This window comes from Onychostruthus taczanowskii, unplaced genomic scaffold (genome assembly GCF_017590055.1).
Source record: "Onychostruthus taczanowskii isolate IOZ18803 unplaced genomic scaffold, ASM1759005v1 scaffold23, whole genome shotgun sequence".
In the NCBI taxonomy this organism is placed as follows: Eukaryota; Metazoa; Chordata; class Aves; order Passeriformes; family Passeridae; genus Onychostruthus; species Onychostruthus taczanowskii.
The window spans coordinates 5,231,050-5,252,987 of NW_024499573.1; the positions used below are offsets into that span (position 1 = coordinate 5,231,050).

Sequence of the window (21,938 nt, forward strand, 5' to 3'; positions counted from 1 at the left end):
AAAGGGAGTATACATATCATTTTGTTGCTGGAGGATGGAACCTCTGCAGCAAATGCCTTTGAAATATACAAGTGAACCTAAAATGTAAATATTAATACTGTTAAATTAAAATCTGTGTGGTAATACTTCAGTTCCTTCCTTATACCTTAATTTTAATCTAATTTTTCAAAATTAAAGTGAAGGTTTTAAAAAAACAATGAGGATTATTTTTCACCTATATCTTTCCAGCTGCCTTGCTTTAGCTTCTGTTCCCATGGAAATTATCGTGGAAAAGCAGCAAGTAGCCATAGCTGTTGCTATATATTCAACTGCTTGTTTGGATTTCGTCTTCTTTGTATGTTTACAGACATGGGCTGTAAATACAGTGAAAATTATGGTTTTACAATTCTCCTTCCCTACTTTTAAAAATAATTTTATCTTCCCACTTGCTGCCATCACATTTGTACTGCAATAGAAGTAAATCCAGGAACAAGGGATGAACAAGGTTGCAGCCTTATTCAGCTGCTCACACCTGCAAGTCTTAGTTTTTAAAGTTTGCTGGAAAATGTAAGCTTTGCATTAATGGGAGAAAAAATGGAAGAAATTTCTTGGCTCCTGCTGGGGGAATGTTTTTTTTCCATTGAACTAGCTTTTTCATTCACAATATCATTCATAAGAAGCATTTTGAAAGTATTTTTGCAATACAAATTAATTCATAAAAGTGTCCCACAAACCTATTCTGTGTAAAATGACACCACAATAATAATCTGCTGTAGTCTGTTCAGTCATACTCTTCTTGATTTCAGCAATGAAAATGCTGATGCTGCATTTGACTCTCACTAGGAAACACACCCCAGACCAAAATGAAATGTGATAGGTTTTGTTTATTTTGTTGTCCAAGAAAAAATAATTGCAGGATTGCAGAAGGATGCTCATATTCCTATTACGCTTTGGATGAAAAAGAGGATAAGAATTTATAGCTTTTCTATGTGACCTATCATGAGGGGTGAATGTTGAACAGAGAGCAGTCAGCCTGTGGGACCTGACTCTTCTGCCCCAGAAAACAGAGGTGGAAACCAATCCTGCCTGCCCAGCAGCTGGCAAAGGTTAACAGCCAGATAATTCCTGTTAATTCCAGCTTCAAGAAGATGATAATGAGGCACTGTGGCAGCGAGCAGTGAGTTCTGCAGAGCAGCCTGGGAGCATCAGACCTGAGTGTCAGATGTTCCTGTCTAAAAGGGGCATGAGAGTTTTCTCAAGAAAATGTAGGTGGCACTCCTGCTTTTCTGTGTTCATATTCCCCACTTGGAAATCAACTCTGGCATTGCAGCATGATGGCATTCTCTAGCAAAAATCTAGTATTTCATTCTGTAAATTTCCCAGTATACATAATTACTGCTTATGCACATCTGCTTGTAGAATTCTTTCTGTGGAGAAGCCCAGACTGCATCAGCAATCATGTTTTAGGCTTTCAAGCACACAACAGTCCACATGAAAAAAAAAAAAAAAAAAAAAAAAAAGAAAAACCAACCAAAAAAATGAAATCAGAGGTATTAGTCATTTTGTAGAAAAGGGCAATTATCATTCAAGTAGATTTAATCTTGGAATATTGCTGTAATGACTAAAATGACATAAATTAACTTCAGAATAAGTATGCTGCCTGTGATATGCCTGCTCTCTCTGAGAATATTTACCAACAGCAGTTTGTCAGCACAGCAGGAGCTGGTCTTGTGGTCCCCCTGCTCTTCGGAGGCCCTCAACCAGAGGGCTTGACTTGCAGCTGTAAAAAGGGAAAATTTAGCACTTAACAGGTTTTTTTCATGATGATTCTGTGAATGACTAATATATGCCTATTCTTTTACTGCTGGCATCTTCCCTTTAGTCATAACCATATCTGTATTAACACAAACTACTAACACTGTGTAGATACAGCTGTCATATGATACAGAAAAGAAACCCCACATGAACATTTACTCACTATTTTTCTATTTATATCATACAAGTGAATGCTGCTTGTCACATATTTGAATCTCTATAGATAGAAAACATCTGTGTATAACATAATTATACAGAAAATTTAACCTTTTCATATTGATAGCAGCCCTTATTGAAGACTCCCTCCTGTTCTGCCAGCCTGCAGCGTTGCTCTCACGCCTCACCAGCAGCTTCATTACGCTGCTATTTAACTTTCTATGAGTATTTCAAGCAAGTCGTGCTTCAGCTGAGCACAGGCAGCTCTGAGTGCAGAACAATGCAGACCCACTGCCTCGCCTTGTAAAAGAAAGTGCTTGCTGCTCTTGCTCCGCAATGAGCACACAGCTGCTCGCCCGTCATCTTAGTCCAAGGGATAACGGGTACTAGCCCTGAGTTGGGGAGAAAGCACATCCAAAAAAAAGAATAGCTGAGGTTTGCGGCGCTGTGTGGTTTTCTAACGCGGTTCCCGGCTGCTCTGACGGCTTTTCCCGCATGCAGCCCTAGGCGGGTGCCTGGGCTCGGAGCAGGACGCGCAGTGCCCCGGCGCCATCGCGGTGCAGAAGCGCATTGACTGCCACCCGCAGCCCGGCGCTTCCCAGGCGGCCTGCGAGGCGCGGGGCTGCACCTGGTGCTCCAGCGATGTGCCCAACGCTCCCTGGTGCTTCTTCCCCGAGAACAGTCCCTACGGCTACGCCCGCAGTGGGAACGCCGAGCAGACCGACAAGGGCTGGAGGTGAGTGCGTGTGGCTCCCCGGGCGCTGCAGGCCGGCACTGCCCCGCCGCCGCCGCTGCCGCCCCGGGCACTCTCGCCAAAAACATTCCCGCAGCTGCTCCGATACACATGTGACAAAAGGGAAAGGGACACCTTTCCCCGTGTGTGTGCCATAGAACTGGAGCTTGTGCTCTCACCACACCTCAGGTGAGGGAACCAGGTGCAGGTGCAGAGTGGTCCCTCCCAGCTGGGAGCTGTGCCTCAGGAAACTACCAGGTCTCCTTTCTTTGGGGGCCTCTATTTTATCGATTAACATCAAGGAGGGCCTAAACTGACCTCAGGGATTATTTCTCTCACTAAGCCAATGATTTATTTTTAAAGAGCTGACACAGAGTAGCTGGGTAGTTCCCCTGGCCTGCCCGAGGGTGGTCTCAGGCAGTGATCACTCGTGGTGGGCACCAGCATGTGTTCCACTGCAGAGTCACGCTGAACAAGCGCCAGGCCTTGTCCCTCTTCGGAAGTGACATTTCCCCGATCGTCTTGGAAGTGGAGTTCCAGACAAAGGACAGACTCCGGTTCAGGGTGAGTATTTGGGGGGTTGGAATCATTTAGCCAAAGCAACACATGCTAAGGAGTGAGCTGACCTGCCCCCTGCTCGCCTCGCTTTAGCTCTACGACCCCAACGCGCAGCGGTTTGAAGTCCCACTCAAGATCAATGGCCCCGGGGTTACCGCTGAGGAAGCCAACTATGAGGTGGAGTTCTCGGATGATTCCACGCACTTCACGATCAAGAGGAAAAGCACTGGCACCGTGCTGTGAGTATTACACATGATTCATATTGCTTTTTGCAAAAGTTAGGTGTGATGGGGTCAGCACTCTTTCCTTACACCCTATTTCTTGGGTCTGTGGTACAAGGGGTCAAAGAATGTGGTGCAGATTGATGCCTTGTCCCTGAACGACTTTCATTATTAATGGGGGTATGTGCCTGCATAACAGACAATTATCTATGTGCATGTATAAAAGTTTATTCAATAAACCTTCTGAGGCTACAATTTCATGGCTTGTCATGCTGGTAAACTCAACTCATCAAAGCACTGAGCTAAGATTTCTGAAATTTGAGGTGTCAGGATCTAAACAGTAGATCTCCAGCAGGCAGGTCTAGGAAGCTCAAAACAATGGAGGCTGTAATCCTCTGATTTCTACTGATATCAGTGAATGGCACTGGCTCTAGTTTGTCCCTCTGCAAAAATATCATTTGTTTTCTCAAGCTGGTACTGTAAGTTTAACTTCAGTAAAAGCTCCTCTCACTAACAAATGTCACCAGGTGTCATAATTTCCTTTTTCCTTGGCTTCCATCAACATATCTCTAGTACATAATGCTACTTAGAAAGAGAGTCCCAATCAAGGTGCATTCCTGCCAGCTGCTTTTGGGAATGCAGCAGTGAGCAATTTAAGGATGGCTTAACATGAGTGATGCAAATAAGACAATACAACTTCTAGAATGGTCTGCAGATGGAACCATCATGCTGGGTTTTTAATGAGCTGACCATCCTTTTGAACTACAGTCTCATAACATCTCTTTATGCATGTCACAGTCAATTCTGTAAAGTCTTATTTATGTAGGCTATTTTAAATGAATGCATTATGCATTACTCTGATAACAAAAATAATTTAATTTCTCATTAGACTTAACAGCTCTGTGTAAACAGTGGTCTTTTGTTAAATGCCCAGTTTTTTTCTTCTTTCTATAAAGACTTATTAATTGGAATGCTGATGTAAGGGGTGAATGCATAACAAGAGCCTAGCTCATGGCCCATTCTCATTCAGCCCTCCTCACCTTCAGCCAGACCCCAAGGGTTTAGCCTGGGTTGATCAAACTTGAGATGTCCCAGCAGTGGGGAGGGGCCTGTTGTGGAGCAGATGCAGGGTCTGCTAAAGGCACGACCGCAGTGACAGGCAGAGGAGCACAAGTCGGTCCCCACTGAGAAGGTTTCCAGGAGGGCACATCCAGTGCCCTGCTGTGGGCCTGGGGAAGCCTCCTCCATTCCCCTCCATCTCTTCGTGCACCAAGGCCCGTGGCCAGCAGTGGCAGAGGTGTGGGCTGCAGCCGTGCTGTGCTGCAGAGCCCAGGGAGGCAGAGGGCAGCCTTGGTTTGCAGCACCAGCTCAGCATCAGCAGTGATGCTCTGCTCTCCAGCATCCCGTGGGAAATTGTACACTGCCTCCAGGCAGGTAAAGGAGTGCTCCTGAAACTCAGCCAAGCCCAAAAAGAGGAAATTGTGGGTGAATATAATGCACAAATAATGGACTTCTGTCCTGCAAGCAGTGTCAAGGCTGCTCCCAAAATATTGTCACCAGCAAAGACACAGGATTTTATGTACAGAAAGGGAAATCGTATGTTCTTGGGAATTCTTGTTTCATGTGAAATGGCACAGCCAGTACTGTAGTCTAAAGGATCCTGTCAGGGAGCCATTCCTCTCACAGCTGAATGATATTTAGTTTAGTTATATTCCCTGTGTGAGGAGCAAAAATGCTTCCCCTTCATTTGTTTGCCTGTCCATCCTGTCAGAGTGAGGAAATGCAGGTGCTCAGAGATAGCTCCACAGCCTGTCTTAGAGGGATTTGCAATCTCCTTAGCTACCAAAAGAGCTGTGCAGATGGAATCTTTCAAAACAGGAAAGCAGGTTATATATCCTGGCCTAAAATGTATGGTTGGCTGCATTTACTTTACTGAAGGATGAGCCCTCAGCAGTCAGCATTATAGGAACATTCCCATCAGTGGCTGCACTTGACTGGCTGGGTCCAGGGGTGCACTGGTGGCATCTGGCAGGTTAAGTAGATTTTCGTGTTAGTTCAACCTGCCCAAAGGCAGGTTTGAATGCTACAACACAAATCTTTTCCTTTGGGTTCCCTCCAGAAGTGGGAGCAGCTGCTCCAGAGCACCCAGGCACCAAGCTGCACAGCTGGTGGTGTCTGTGCCTGGGCCAGGTTAGGGCAGGCTGTGTGGGAGAGTGTCCCTGAGAAACAGGCAAGTGCCTGACACCTGGAGAGACTTTAGCCTCCTGTTTTAAGATGTGAACAGCCATGGCCTTACTGTGTCAATGAACAGCTGAATCAATTGTTGATTTCTATATGCACACAAACACTGCTCAGAACAGTCAATGTGGGCAAATAAAACCTTTTCAACAGGTGCTGCATTTGCACTCCCCAGGTGTGGGTAGATAATAACTTGAATCTGCACCAAACCAGGTCAGGGTTCTCTCCTGGACCTTTTAAATATCTCTGAGGAAAACTTTCCCATAGTAAAGCAATTACAGATCCTCAGAAATCTGCTTTTCCTTATAATTCTTATCCCTTGCTAGCAGAGCCATGCTGCTGGATGACCTACCCCCCAAGAAAGCCTAAATTCATGATGCCCAGCATGCTCTTGCACAGGTGACAGTCCACCTGGGAAGGAAGCAGCCTGTCCCAAGCAGAAACACAGTGGAGGTTTGGGTTGCTGTTTCAAAGCCCACACCTGTATTTCCCTGCAGTCTGTGCCTTTGTGCAGGAAGCAATGGGGTGTCAGACTCCTGTCTGTCTGCTTGATAGAAAACCCTATCCCCACTCTGGCACTCCTGTGCACAAAGCCTCCTCCTTGTGAGGAATGATTTCATTCCACATTAGAAATCCTGCAGGGGAGAGGCAGAGGAGGCTTTGAGTGTGCTTTATGGGCGTTTCTCACACTCTCTGCATGCAGGGAGACCTAGCTGAGCTACCCAAGGAGGGCAAGACAAACTCGGGACTCCATGTAATCACAATAACAGGGGAAAGGAATAAACTGTGTGAGGGGAGAGACATTAACAGCTGATTGCAAACCTCAAGCAGAGCCAGGAGCAAGAATAAAAGGCCAAGTCCTGCTACATTTTCAGCCTGCTCCAAGCTAAGCAGTTGACAGCTGCTACTTTGCCTGCATGAGGCAAAAATTAGACAGTCATGTAGGGAGATGATCCAGGAGCTGCTGGGACCAGGAGCTCTTGGGCTGCTTCCCTTTGTCTTCCCAGTAATGCCTCTTGGCTTACTCCCTCTTACTTTTCTCCTTCTCATCCACTGCTGTCCTGTTTTCTATCCCATCCTGCCTCTTTCTGCTCTGCTTTTCTCCCTCTCCAATGCTCCTGCTGTTTTGCCACTAGCCAGGGAAAGTCCTTTTCTATGCCAGTAGCTGTCCAAAGCCATGGGGGTAAAGAGGTGCCATGCCCACACATTCACTAGGGAGATGCCAAGGGGGTCAGATGAGACACAGCAAAGCTTCTGCTTCCATCCAGACGTCAGGTGTTTTCTGTTTTCCATGAGAAAACTAGAAATCTGCATCTGATTTAAGGCTGCAAGTCAAAGTTCTGAACCATGAGGGTCAGGGACTAGGGCATGAATCTCCTGCCCCAGAGAAGAAGCTCCCAAACTACCATCATTGTTGGGCAGTGGAGACTGCAGGGAGCCTCTTTTTACTCCTGTTATGCTTGGAAAATAACTGTTTTGGCAAAATTGGTGTGGTCAGTGGAAAAATGTTTTGTCAAGAGTTTGGCTTTAGTTTAGTAAATCCTTGCTTAGGATATCCTGGTTGATCTTGCAGCTCTTATGGGAAACTGTCCTATGGTTGGCCAGGGCCCCGTGCTGGTAAAAACAGGAGAGAAAATACTGTGTTGTAATAAGGCAGGTGAGCAAGCTAAACAGCCTGTGAGTTTTGTGGCACATACACTCAGGTTAATTGCTGTTCTCCTTGCTGCTCCTGCCACACTGTCAACAGCAACCACTGGAGGAGGTAGTATCAACTGAGAGCATGAAGGCTCCAAGAAAGCATAGATTTTCTCAAGAAGAGAGAGTAAAAGGCTGGAAACTGTTTGCTTTAAGACAATGATAAATAACACACATATGCTCATTTTGCAGAGTGTGATTACTCTGTGGGACTCACTGCCGCAGGGCAGCACTGGCACAGGAGGCCTAGCAGGATACACATTCAGGCATAATAAAAAAATCATCTGTAGGAAAATAAAACCCCCAAATACTTTGTCTCCATGCTTCACAACATCAGTTAATTCTATGAAAACAGCCAGAAACTTCCTCCATAAGCAGATTATTGCAAGACTGGCTCTGAGTGACATCTTATGCCTTCCTTTGTGATATCTGGCCTGGGCCATTGATGGAGACAGGCTGCAGAGGGATGGACTACTGATTTGATTCTCCACTTTAATATCCTGACTTTTCCTTCATGATGTCACACAAATAATGGAAGGCAGAACATTTTTTTTTTTACAAGCCAGATAGGGACTACTTTCTATTAAGCTTTTGGAATACCTCGTTTGCTATTGCACTTGGGAATATACTGCAAAAATAACCAAACCTAATCAAGATTTTCCCTAATTTCCAAAAAGGCTGCTGTAGAGTTCAGCTGCCTTTTTTTTTATTTTTAGCACAGACACCACTTACCACGAAGGTGTTTTTACATAGGCAAGGCTATTAGAATGATTTATAATCCTATTGTCATTACTGCAGTTTTGCTGAAAGCAAGGGGAGGAAATTGTATGCATCATGGGTAGAATGGGTTTGTTCCTAGTTTGTGAGAGCCATTATTTCAGTCTTCTAATCACTAAGATTTATTTTACCTAGGCAAGAAATATTGTAGGTATATCACCCAAGTGTTTTTCAAGCAAAAATGAAGCATTGTATATCCAGTGAGTTATAGGACATTTCCTGATATCACAACAATGAATACAGTAGAAGTAGAGCAGAAATGTGTCAATAACTGTAAATATACTCTGCACTTCTTTTTTTTTTATAAGTGTCATGTTTGTGGAAAATCTGTTGATTACTCTTGCTGATTTTCTCACCTACTTGACAAATCACCTTTAAAGTAAGATAAACATGTAAAAATTCAGTCTTGATGGACCTTCTGCACTCCAGAAGTGGAGTCCCAAGACTTACAACTAATAGGAATACAGCTGTTGTGAAACAGTGTTATGGTTTAAGCCCAGCCAGCAGCCAAACACCACACAGCTGCCTGCTCACTCCTGACTGAAAAATGGAGAGAATCAGGAGGGCAAAAGTGAGAAAAGTCATGTGTTGAGACAAGAACAATTTAATAATAGGTAAAAAGTAGTAGTACTAGTAGTAGTAGTAATAATAATAATAATAATAATAATAATAATAATAATAGTAATGTAATTAAAAGGAAAATAACAGAGAGAAAAATAAAACCCAAGAAAGAAAAGTGATGCAAATGACAACAATTACTCACCACCATTTGACTGATGCCTTCCAGTCCTGAGCAGCAGTGTCCCAGCCAACCTTCCTGATAGGTTTAATGCTCAGCATGAAGCTATGTAGTGTGGGATATCCCTTGAGGCCAGCTGTCCCAGCTGTGTCCCCTCCCTGCTGCTTGTGCACCCCCAGCCTCCTTGCTGGTGGGGCACTGTAAGGAGCAGCAAAGCCCTGTTGTGCTCTGTTAAGAACTGCTCAGCAGTAACTGAAACATCTCTGAATTACCAACATCTTCCAGCGCAAATCCAAAACATCACCCCATACCAGCTACTAGAAGGTTAACTCCAGCCAAAACCAGCAGTCACTGGAAGTATTTTTAGCAATCTGAGGTCTGGGCTCCTTAGGTGATGCTCCTCAGCAGCTCAAGTATGTTGAGTCAATCAGTAGATTTGAGGTTCATTTGAAGGTGTGTAGTCCTCACTCCCTAAGATGCTTTAGCACTTTTTTGGCAGCCTGGGCATACTATGGTAGCCCAGGCCCTCTGGAAAGGTGTGCCCAAGCTTTGCCAGGAGGCTTAGACTCCTTTTTTGGATAGCCATGGGAAGTTACAACTAAATTTGCACACAGATAATATATGGGGTGGTCTGGAGGCCAAGCAAAGCAGATGTTATAGAGGACATTTTCTCCATGTGACTTAGTGGACCTTAGTGGAGCTTCAAATAATGAGCTCAGTTCTCCAGGATTCATTGCAACAGGAAGAAAAAAAAAAAAACCAAACCTCTCCCAACTTAAAATTATTTTTGAATGTCCAGATAATGCATGATGCCTGTCCTAATGATGTATCATATCTGTGTCCCAAGTCTCCTAATTCTGGAGGTTTTGTAAGACCACCTTTAGAAGTGCCAGCAGCTGGTTGCTCACGGCTGGTGAATCAGTGCTTTGAGCCACTGCACACACTGCAGTCATTGGCCTCCAATAAACCTCAACAGAGTAGTTGTTCAGAGAGGTAAATCATCATGTCCAGTTCATATTACAAAGGACTGATGATTGCACTCCTGAAAACCATCTTGTACAGCCTTTTAGTCATCCCCCTCAAACATTGTGACAATGTTAGTCATGAACTAAACCTTCAACATGAGCAGGGTGTTTTATCTGTCTGCCTACTCACCTTCCTTTAATACTGCTTCTTTGGTCCACTCCAGTTATGTTTCATCCTGATAGCCAGTGGCTTGACTGCTGACCAAAAATGTTAATTTTTACAGAGACCTTTTCAATCTGAGTCATTCTTTTTTTTCCTGATAAGAAGTTAAAAATTAGAGGTGTTTACTCTTTAGTGTAGTGCGCTGTGTATGGAAGAAAAGAGCAGCTTTTATCAATCAAGACTCCTTGGACAGGTGACAGCTGACTGTTCAAAGACAATGGCCAGGCAGATGTGTGGTGGGGAGGCTGGTTTGTATTTCCACAGGCAGAAGTGTTCCTGCCACTGACACACTACACTAACAGCTTAAGACTTTCAGCAGTAAATGTGACTGCAGCTATTACCTCTTGTGCAAAAAAGAAGGGTTCTTGTGCTCACAGACTTTGCCTCGTCTAACTTCTAGCAGAGGTTGCATTTTGACAGTGAGCAACTGTTCAGCTGTGTTTTTACATTTTTAAGACCCCTTCTGTTGTCCATCACAGTGGTTTTACGGTTCATAGGACCCTTGGAGGAGAACCACGCAAATTCTTGCAAACATTATGTCGTTTTATGTTCCTTCCTGTTTTGTACCTTCCATCTACTTTAAACCAGCAGGAGGGAAGGTCAGAGAAATATGACATTTTCTTTTATTGTATCCAAGAGTTTAAGGAATGGCATATTTTTTTTCATTTAAATGATTGCTCCTTGCCAACACCACATGAGCAAACACATAAAGTAGCACAACAGCTACCATAGGGTGCTGGAGAGCACAAGGACTCAGGAAGCTGCTTGGAGTGAAGGCAGAGAATAGTGCCAGGGGAAAACCTGTCCATGCTTTCCTTCAGATGGAGATGACATAATGATGCCCAGAAAAAAAAAAAAAAAAAGAGTCATTACCAGCATTTTTATGTCACGGTTAATGCTATATTTAGCATATAGCTATGCTGGCATGTGGAGGTCTGGGGAAAGACAAGGCTGATGGGGAGCTGTGCTGGTGGGGGTGGCAGCCCCCAGGGAGCTGAGCCATGGAGGGGTGCAGAGCAGGGCACTGTTATGGCAGTGTCATGCAGAGGTAGAGTTGCCTGAAGGAATGCATGAGTCATGAGCCAGTTTCTCCACGACGTGTAAAGATATAGTGGAGCAGAGGGCTTGTTCCTAGGGTTGTCATTTGCACCACCCCAGTGACCCTCCTGGTCAGAGGAGGGGACTTGCTGAGCTGAAATAATACTTTAATGCCATGGTAACACTAGGAGTTCTCATGATAGGAAATGTCCATGCTATAATGTGGGTACCTCAAATGTACAAAGCCTCATGTCCTCTGAACAGACATCATGGGGAGAGCTCAATGACTTACAACAGATATTTAAACTTTTTCGAAAGCCTTTCCCCTCTGGCATAATTTGAGGTTTTCTCAACCCTGTGGTCTGCTCAGAGCAGTGACCCTTCCTGTCTTGGCACAGAGCAGAGCTGTGTGACAGTTTTCCTTTGGGCAGGAATATAGCTCCAGAGCCCATCCCTATTCCTGCACAGCAACTGCTTCTTGCAGAAAGGCCTCTATTTGTCAAGGACTGGATCTAATTCTCAGGGATATTTTGCATGCATAACCCTCCTAAAAGAAAATAATTTTATTCAGTACTGCATGTAGGTGGAGATGATGGAAAGGAGGGAGGGAGGGGTTCCTGCTGGCAGAAAAAACAAATCAAGAGTTATACACAAATTCTTACTTCTTCTGCTTGTAAGAAAGGACAAATAGACTTTAAAAAAAAACCACACAGACCCTTTAGTACTTGTGTGTGACTTTGGATTTGTCTAGGAAAATTTAGGGATAGTTTGTGCCTGAGTTTTGCACGGAGAGGCAAGCTAGTTCCTTAAGCATCCCCATGAGCAGCCGTCCTTGCAGCCTCGTGGGGAGAGCCCACCAGTGTGGTGGGAGCAGTGGTGGCCTCCCAGTCCTCCCAGCAGCAGGGACTTGCCCCCAGGAAGGGGTGCTGGTGGCACAGGTGGCAGGCAACTCACCAGAGTGCTCTTGTCACGGGGGTTGAGCTGCTTCCCACCAACACAACCCATCTCCCATTTCTCCGATTTACCAGTCAATTTGATCAACCATTTAATTTTGTCAAAATCATTGACAGAAGAACATTAAAAGGAGAGTTGTGCCACTTCTGTGCTCTATGGCATGGGCTCATTTATTTTAATTAGCTGAACAAATTCATGGTTAAACAAGGCTCGAGAGGGTGCTATCTAAATGAGCTACTCATGGCATACACATGACCATTAACAAAACACTTCTCCACAGCTTGACTATATTCTCCCCCATCTAACTTGCAGCTCATTATAGCTCTAGAGATAGGAAACAGAATGTAGCACCTAATTAAAATGTGAGCCGGTGTCCACAGATGATTTAATAGAAATAAATGCATTAAGCTGGTGAGAGAAGCAGGAGAGAGTCATCACAATAAACACATCTTGTTCAAGCACAGTCTGGAGAAAACTATACCTCTATTTTAGGCATCTGCATGAAGTTGGAGGTATTTGGGTCCTGATACAGCAAAACATTAAAAAAAGCTGATAAAATGTCTGTTGTTCTCATTAAGTATTCTGAACTTCACTGTGTAGTAACAATTTTTAGCCTTTCACTTTGGTTGTCATAGAAATAGCATAAGCAACCACTTATTTTGATAATAGATTTATAATCTGTCTTCTGTTGTTTTAGTTGCTCTTTTCAAAAATTATATTGATGCATTTTTTTTGCATAAGTAGATGCGATATCTTCAACCATTGCAAGATTAATTTAACGTGTTAGGTTAAGCACTTTAGATGCATGCATAGAATTTAATGTATTTTTAATACTGTTTTTCTCCAAAATACATTAAAAGTATAAATAGCTGGACATGAACTTAATACCTTCCAAAGAGAAACAAACTAATCCTGTCTCGCTCTGTTTGTCACAGGTGGAGCAGTCCCCTGGTTGATCTGTTTTTCTCCAACCAGTTCCTTCAGATCACCACCACTGTGCCATCCACTTCTGTGTATGGGTTTGGTGAACATGAGCACCCGACCTTCAAGCACAACATGGACTTTGTTACCTATGGCATGTACAGCAGGGACCAGGCACCAACGGTAATTCACTCTATGCAACACTTTGTCCTAGCTTGTGTCACCAAAAGGAGGTGACACAAACATGGAATGTCACAAGCTTCGCAGGTATCATCAGTTTTAATTAAAGACTAAGCCATTAATTGTTTTGAGGGAACTTTGTAACCTTTTATCAGAACCTTTTTCACAGTGCAATTTTCAGGAAAAAGTATATTGTGTGCCAAGATCTTGGTTCAGGAGAGTTTTGCATTTCATGCTTGGATCAATCCCTGTTCGTCCAAACAAGCTGGACTCCAGCAGGACTCATTAGATATTTGGCTGAACGGAAGTCAGTGGTTGATGAGTCTGTTTTTACTAGAAAAATGATTCTTACTCATGCCAATCTGAAGGGTTTAGCAGAATATCAAGGTTTAACTAGGAAAGACTAAAAAATTCCATTGTGATAAGGCAGAAAAAAACCCCTCTTTTCTGTCAATTTGACTTCACACCAATTTAGATTTAAAAATCCCCTTATTTATTACAAAATAATTTTCTAACTATGAATTAATTTATTTCTTTGTCTTGCATATGTATCTACTTGACAAAAGCTATGAAAGAGCAAGTCAAGTCATATTTCATGTGTTGTTTATGTTTCAGTCATTTGCCAACCTCTATGGAGTTCACCCTTTCTACATGTGCGTAGAACCAGACTCCAATGCCCACGGTGTTCTCCTTCTGAACTCCAATGCCCAAGGTAAAAAGCTACATGGATTCCCTATATGGACTGCATATAGAAATATGATAGATTAGTAAGTATAAAATACTGTTTTACTTCAATGGGGTAAAAATATGAGTGACTGCACAGCTAACTAAGCTTCCAGGACTAATAGATTTTTCAAAGATTTTTCAAAGAAATTTCAGTAGAATGAATTTTTAACAAGGAATTTGGGCATTTTTAGGCATTTTCAGGGAAAATACATTCTTAACTTTTTAATGAAAATATATGCAAATAGAGGGAAAGAAGAAGGTGGAAGAAATTTCCTTTGAGATTGGCATAACAAAATCAAATCAGTTTAGGTTAGTCCTATATTCTGTCTTTGGAGAATAGTTTTGTATGTTGCCATGGTCACCTTACTGCATTAATCTAGTGGTATAATTTCAGAAAAGGGGAATCTTCACTTAGTCTATAAAATCAGTTTCCCCTGGCAGACAATGGCTTTCAATAAGATTAAAATAGCATAGAGGAACCCTAAACACAAACTTGTTGATCCTTTGTATAAATATGAAACTGAGACAAATGGATCTGTGCAATCTACGCTGGGTGGGTTTCTGTGATTTCTTGCTGCGCCGTGCTAATCTGAAAGCAGAGATTACAGAAACACTGGGCCTGCCTACCTTCAGGCCCTGTTTGCTCATCCAGTCATACCCACAGGGAAGAGCCCAGCATGCACACACCTAGGATAGGTAGGATAGAATAGAATATTTCAGCTGGAAGGGACATAAAACATACCTGTAGTACAACTGCCTGAACACTTCAAGGCTGATGAAAAGCTAAATGTGTTGTTAAGGCATTGTCCAAATGCCTCTTACACACTGACAGTCTTGAGGCATCAACATCTCTAGGAAGCCCGTTACAGCATTTGCCTGCCCTCAGTAATGACATTTGCCTCCTAATGTTGAGTCTCAACCTCCCATGATGCATTCTTGACCTATTCCCGTGTATAGTGCAGAGTTTGTTTGTGCTGAGGGCCATTTTTTCCCTTTTAGATGTTACTCTGTCTCCAAACCCATCTTTAACTTTCCGCACTATTGGAGGGATCCTGGACTTCTATCTCTTCATGGGACCCACTCCTGAAAACGTGGTTCAGCAGTACACTGAGGTGAGTAGAAAAGTGCACTTGGCACATGGAGCAGTGCCTTGTAACACATCCTGTCAGTATCTGGTAGTATCAGTGGGTCGTGCAGGCAGAGCTTTGTCCTGATCCATTTGTACAAAGCTGCAGCTTCAGATCCGTGGGAAAACTGGCATGTGCTTTAGCATCTGTGAACAGCCTGAGTGTCACAGGCAGGCTGGGTGTTCAGTGCACATATGCACATTCTCCTGCAATATGTCAGGAAGGGATGCAGGAGTGCACTAAAGGGATGCAATGGTTAGAAAGGTATCTGTGTAAGCTTACTCCTCTCGGGCTGTCACAGTTTTATAGTCTTTGCTGTATGACATGACTGCATTTTGACACTGCAGGCCAAGTAAACAAACTTGGCAGAGCACAGATGGGAATGTTTGGGAGCTTTACATATGCTGGATTTCAGAGATATTGAATGGACTTTGAAGTCTTCAAGCCTTTATTTTCCAGTGGAGTTGCTTGCTGATTTTGGAGCCATCAGGCTGTTTTTTACTAATGAAAACCCATATAATTGCATTGGAGAGCATGGATGTATAACACTGCATTTACTGCTGTCTCACAGAGTGTAACTACTTGCTATCCAATTGCCCAATGTTTTCCAGAGAACTGAGAATACACGTGCCAATGGCTGATTTGGAAGTGTACATGCAATTTTTATTTAGTGAGGACTGTGCAGAAAAAAGTAGCAGATAATATGTTTTTCCTGGTCACCAAATGGTGCTTCAGCTGGGCCTTGCCACAGAAACTACCACCTCAGACACAAGCTGTGTATGCAAAGAAATAAGTGTCAAACCTAAAGAGTGTGGAGCAAAGCTGGAGTAAGCATGTTAGTGTGAGAAGGGGAGTCCATGTGCAGACCCTGAGGATTAGGCTGCAATTAGCATTCTCTGAGGAAGGCTGAACAGGGTGGGGCATCCCAGAGCCAGGCACTCAGAGCTCACAGCAAGATGTGCATGTGCTCTGCCTTTGCTCATGCCACCCCTCAAAGGGTGAGCTCTGATCTTTGTGAACATTTTGTCTTTCTTGGCTTTTTAAAGCCTCCATAGCCTATGCTTGCCTTCTTTTAAAGTGCCTGTATGGGAACAGAAATACTGTGGTTTAGAGCAAGGGAAAAAAGAGTATTTAACCCAGAAGGAAGGTATTTCTGGGTTCTGGTTTGGTGAAGGAAGGGATAAGACTTGCTCATGCTGCTGTTTTGGGAAGGCTGGAGCTTCTCTGGAGTGGTGAGCTCTGCTAGACCTTCCTTTTCCAAGGAGAGGTTCAGGTGCTACCTCCCAGAGAGGTGAGAGGCTGATGGTGCTCCTCCATGTCCTGGAGAAGGAGCAACTGCTCTGTTGCTTGGAGGTTTCCAGCTCCCTCTGCACATCATCCCCACCCGTTGTCTGCCGTGGTTTAACCCCAGCTGGCAGCTCAGTCCCACACAGCCACTCGCTCACGCCTCCTCAGTGGGGTGGGGGAGAGGATCCAAAGGGTAAAAGTGAGAAAATTCGTGGGTTGAGATAAAGACAGTTTAATGGGTAAAGCCAAACTGTGCACACAAGCAAAGCAAAACAAGGAATTCATTCACCAGTTGCCAGGAGCAGGAGGGTGTTTAGACACCCCCAGGAATCAAGGGAATGGCTGAACATGTGACTGCTATTGGGAAAGGCAAATGCCATCACTCTGAATATCCAGCTCCCCCTTCCTCTTCCCCCAGTTATATGTCCAGAGTATGAAGCCATTTGATATGGTACATCCTTTGGGTCAGTTGGGCTCAGCTGTCCTGGCTGTGTTCCCTCCCAACTCCTTGTGTACCCCCAGCCTCCTCACTGGTGGTGGGGAGTAAGGAGCAAAGAAGGCCTTGACTCTGTGTAAGCACTGCTCAGCAAAATCAAATATATCACTGAATTATCATCACTATTTTCAGCTCAAATCCAAAACACAGCCCATTCCAGTTGCTATAAAGAAAAGTAACCATATCCCAGCCCAAACCAGCACACACTATTTCCGATGCCAGTGCCACAGACCAGCAAGCAAGCTGGGATTTTAACTTACACATGGGTAATAAAATCAGGGGGGAGAAAAGCGGGGGGGAAAAGTAAAGCAACTCTCCCCCAGGCTGGAGCTTTGATCCCCATTTCAAGGGAGTTAGTGCAGCAGTACGATGGAAATTAGAGCCACGCCTGCTCCTTTTCAAAGTCTTTTACTGGTGTTTGAAGGCAGCATTTCTGTGGCTTAGCAGGTGGTCAGCATCTGAAAATAAAATGAGAGAGTTCTCACTCCCCAACTGATGGGTAGTGGCAGCTCACTTTCCACCCCTGTCTCTGGAAATGGAGCTGGAGGAAAGAAAACAAGGTAAAGGAGAGCAGTGGGCGTCTCCTAATGAGATATGTCACATGCCGGGACAAAAAAATCCTGTTCTGTATTCTCTGAGCTTGTGCTCAACTCTCTAGGGAATCTTAAAGAATGCATGTTAGTAATTTCAATGTGAAATAATAACTTCTTCAGTAAACATCCTGAAATTCCAAGGTCAAAAATGTTACAATTACCATATTATTAGTCTCTAGGGTAATAATTTGGCTTTTATGTACAAGGTATGTGGGAAGGTGAAGGAGACAGAAAAGACTTTATTTTTCAATTGTCTTTTCTGTCACACTGAGAGGATTTTCCCTGTGCAGTCATTGTCATGCTGTAGGGAAAGAAAAGGGGTAGAAAGGAGAAATGTGATTGATGTCTGCAAGGCACTGCTCAGCAGCATGGCTCGGCTCTCTGAGCTGTTTGCATGGGTCTCCTCTTTGGAGGAGAGGTGTTCTGGGAGCTCCTGGCTGCAGGGGCCCCTGGTGGGATCAGGTTGCACTGCTGCAGAGCTTCTCGGTGGAGTAGCACCTGCCTCTCTCCTGAGCAAGTTTGCCACAGTCACTGCTTTTGCAGGGACCCCTCATTTTATCTGTCCAGGATGGCCCCACTGGTGTGGCAGGGGGGCCAGGTGCCGGCAGGCACACAGCTGGTGAGAACAAGGGAGCTGTTTGCAGAGCAAAGTGCCTTACACCTTTCTCCAATGTTTTGTGCTGTTGCCTTCAGTGCCACTTCAGTATCTGAGCCACCTCTCTGCCCCTGCTATGCTTGTTTCTGTGAGAGGTTTAGGAGCTTAGCTGTGCTCTGTGCTTTTTTGTGGCTCCCTCCAAACCAGTGAATTAGGATAGCTTTGTTAGAAAGCTCTTTATTTGGCCTCTAGAGTATGCAGGATTTCCCCACACACCTCTCCAGGTTGTCACCAGCACCCAGGGTAGACCACGGACTCTTGGCTGCTTGGTCCAGGCTATCCCAAGAGCAGGGCTCTTGGCTCTCTGTGTGGTGATCAGGGTTGATTGGAGCTGCTCTGCCAGAATCATCAGCCTCTCTGCATCCTTGGAGTGAGGACAGGTAACAACAAAAGTTGTGGTGGCCCTGCATGCCAGCCTGACCAAGGATAATCTGCTTTAAATAGGCTCCAAGATTGAGGCAAGATGTGAGAAGGGAGCAGAGGGTGAGTGCTGATTCCTCTGCCCCTTTACTGTGTGCTGCATGGAGCAGGGATGAGCTGTAGGATGCCTCCTGCCAGTGGCATCTGAGTGCTACAGCAGTGGCAGCAGCTGTAGGGTATGTGCTGGGAAGGAGCAGCCTCCAGCCTGATTCTTCTGCTCCCTCCTGTCCCTGAGCCCACCTTTGTGGGGTATTACTCCTGCCACATCTAAGACATCTAAGATTGTCCTGTACAGCTCTCTCTATATGTCAGTGATCACATTTTTCTCCTACTGCAGAAGAGTCTGGTGTGCAGAACAGTTATGTAACACAAATCTCACTTTTCATGGCAAACGCCTCCATTTGCAGGAGGGTGAGAAAAAGCAGTAACAAGCTAAAGAGTTCAGGCACTGACCTGAGCCTGGCTGAGGCTCTCCAGTCACACGTAATGCCAGGCCAACACTGCCAAGACCACTGGTGGCCTTTCAGAACAGACCAACAGTGCACAGCAGTAATGTGTGAGCTCCATAACAAGATGCTCAGGAATGTTAGGGTTCAAAAACCAGGTATTTAATAGCACTTGGGTAAAGGCCATGAATGTGTTATTTTATCACAAATTATCCAGTAACAAGCTGTAAGTGAGCATACTGTAAGTCTCCTGATTCTGTTTGGAGAGAAAATTGCTGGTTTGCTTCCTCCTTACAGAAGTGTGAGCTGGTTACAGGTGTAAGGGACCTCAGAGGTCTCTAGTCCACTCTCCTATTGGAGATGTAACATGGGGAACCTGCTTGTACATAGATCTTATCACAGATGATTCAGTGAGAGTCTTGCAGCTGAATTCCCCAAGAAGAAATAAACAACTGATAATTGTTTTGTGCAGCAGAAACCAAGATTTGAAGACCTTGGCATTGAAAATCCTTAGTTTTTTTTATATTCCTGAGGTTGTGAGCATCTTCTTTACGGTTCAGCAGCTGCAGGGCCTTTCTTTTTGCTCTCCTAAATCAAAGGTTAGCTTCTGTTAACAGACTTTGAGTGAAGGTTACCCTCTAACTGACTGGGTGCCCACAGGACTCAGCTGCTTGCCTTAGTCATAGCAGATGAGCTGGATACAGATGTGTGGGCCATAGCAGCACCTGTGGAATTTAGCCATTGTGTATTTAGCCATACAGAAACACTAAACCCAGTGCATTAGCCCACTTGGGTTTTCTAGTTTCCTCCTATAACTCCTCTTTGAAGAAAGGGAGTTGAAGCAAATATCAAGCTTCAGAAATCATTTTGTGTGGCTAATTAGGGTGTAAGATTAGCAATCTGCATTGTGGGACATCTTAGCTCCTTTGTCAGCACAGGAAGGAGTACCTCTCTCCAGCCTCTGTGATATATAGGCATAACTCTGCAGCTCTCTTTCTCTCATCAAAGTCTTTGGTCATAATGTTAACAGAATAGGATCCTGATTTTACTCTATAGAATGTAGTACATATCATTGCACATAGTACATATCTAGTACATATCATTGATGCTCATATTAATAACATTATTTGTCCAATAATCCAACACAGGAAAAAAAATGCAGATCACCTGCTTCCCAGACACAGATTTTATCTGTTAGATATACTTGTTTCCACTGAACTTCATTCTTACCACAAAATGCTTTCAGGGTACCTCCTTGATGCATCAGCGCTCAGGTGGCCCTGAAAAAAGTGAAAAAAATATACATAATACTAAGTTATGTAAACAGGCAAAAACTAACCGTGAATTTATTAAACACTAGGATTATTTAAGAAACAAGTGCAGGAAGAATTCTGGAACAGAAAATAGGATTTTTTTTTAATTGGTTCTGCACTATGATATCTTTGTGCTTTTTTTTTCCCCCCCTTCATTTTGGATACCCCATATGTTTGGCATTTCTACGTTTTCCTCCCTCAGTTCCCCTGCCATACCCCGTCTACCTTTTCTGATTCTATGGGAGTCAATTTGCCAAGCAGTCTTTCTCTGGCTGCTGCATTTTCTGATCATTTGTATGCAGAATGCAATCTATATGAATTAACTAGATCCTAAATATATATCAAATCCAACTTGAGTCTTCAGGTTTGCAAAATTACATTCCTGCCTCTGCTGATCCATCTGTGAGTGGGTACCATATGTCAGTTACTTTATCAGGAAGCTTCAGGGGGATCCATTAGAGAGAGTCCACAGCATAATTAGAAAAAAGAACATTTGTTTTCCCAGCTGCCCTGTTTTCATCCTTCCTCTTCAAATGTTCTGCTGGTTTCAATTAAGCTCACCATAGATGCACCAGCCTGGTGAACCTAGAGAACTAATTGCTTTAAAAACTTAATATCTTCCTTGCAAGGTAGATATTTTTCTGTTGGTTCAGCTGTAATCCCAAACTCCTCAAGGGATGCTGTCACAAAATACTTTCCCACTCTGGGTCCAGAATGACACAGCACCATCCCCATGAGGGTGAGCAGGTGAACCCCAGCAAACCCCAGTGCTGGGGACATGCCCTTTGGGAAGGGCTCTGACTGACACACCAGTGGCCGCAGCTTCACCTCCAGCCCCACTGCTCTCCATCTGGACGCTTGACAGGACATGGGGAAGAAGCCAATCCCCATCCAACTCTTGGAATGCTTTGTATTGGCAATGTCCCAGACTGACTGTCCTCCCCAGGCAGGAGTGACCCGAGGGATTACAGGACCCAGAGCAGAGCTGCTCAGCAGTTCCCACTGCCTCTGCCCAGGCTGGTTCCTCCCTTCCCCTTTCCCAGCCTGTTTGGGAAGAGGCAGCAGATGCCATGCAGACATCCTGCCAGGGCACAGGGCTCTGCATTGAGCTGCAGGATTAATATTTATCAGCCAGTTTTCCCTATTTCTCTTGTCCAAGATGAGAAGCCTGTGCACAAAGCATTTTATTTCATTAGGGAGTTCTTTTGTTTTGGTCTGTTTTTTTAACCTTGTTTGTAGAGGTCATTCTCTGTTTCCAGTAGAGAAAGCACGGGCAAAATATGCATCTGCTTTAGGGGCACAAAATGGTGGGTTCACAAAACTCATCCCACAGCCTTTGCTGGTCTAAAACAAGCTCTGCTGCCTCCTCAGATGAATTTATCCTTAACATGGTGAGTGTGGGTGTGACAGAGAAGAAGACTTCTGGCCCTGAGGCTGGCCATGCTGTGTTGGGAATGCTGGTGCTGTCTCACAAGGTGCCTGGGAGATTGTCCTGAGCCATCACATCCCATTCAGCTCTCCACGGAAAACCCCAGCAGAGCTTGAAAGATGGTCTGGGTGATCAGATGTGTCCAGACATGCTGGAAAAAACCTGATGACATGTGCAGGAGATGGGGTAGCACCAGGGTAGTTATGGCATGTCTGCCCATCGGTGTGCAGTGGAAGCTGAGTGCTTCTGTGGCA

The 21,938-nt window shown here is 44.4% G+C and overlaps 1 protein-coding gene across 1 annotated transcript in view; it reads left to right on the top strand.

Annotated features, from left to right (window-relative positions):
* The window catches only part of LOC121336306 (maltase-glucoamylase, intestinal-like), a 73,109-nt gene that overhangs the window by 377 nt on the left and 50,794 nt on the right, over nt 1-21,938 (top strand). Inside the window, exons 2-7 of the mRNA XM_041405325.1 lie at nt 2,452-2,686; nt 3,145-3,247; nt 3,335-3,480; nt 13,027-13,195; nt 13,808-13,904; nt 14,918-15,030. Of these exons, the coding sequence (XP_041261259.1) occupies nt 2,452-2,686; nt 3,145-3,247; nt 3,335-3,480; nt 13,027-13,195; nt 13,808-13,904; nt 14,918-15,030 (863 nt within the window). The remainder of the gene's footprint in view (nt 1-2,451; nt 2,687-3,144; nt 3,248-3,334; nt 3,481-13,026; nt 13,196-13,807; nt 13,905-14,917; nt 15,031-21,938) is intronic.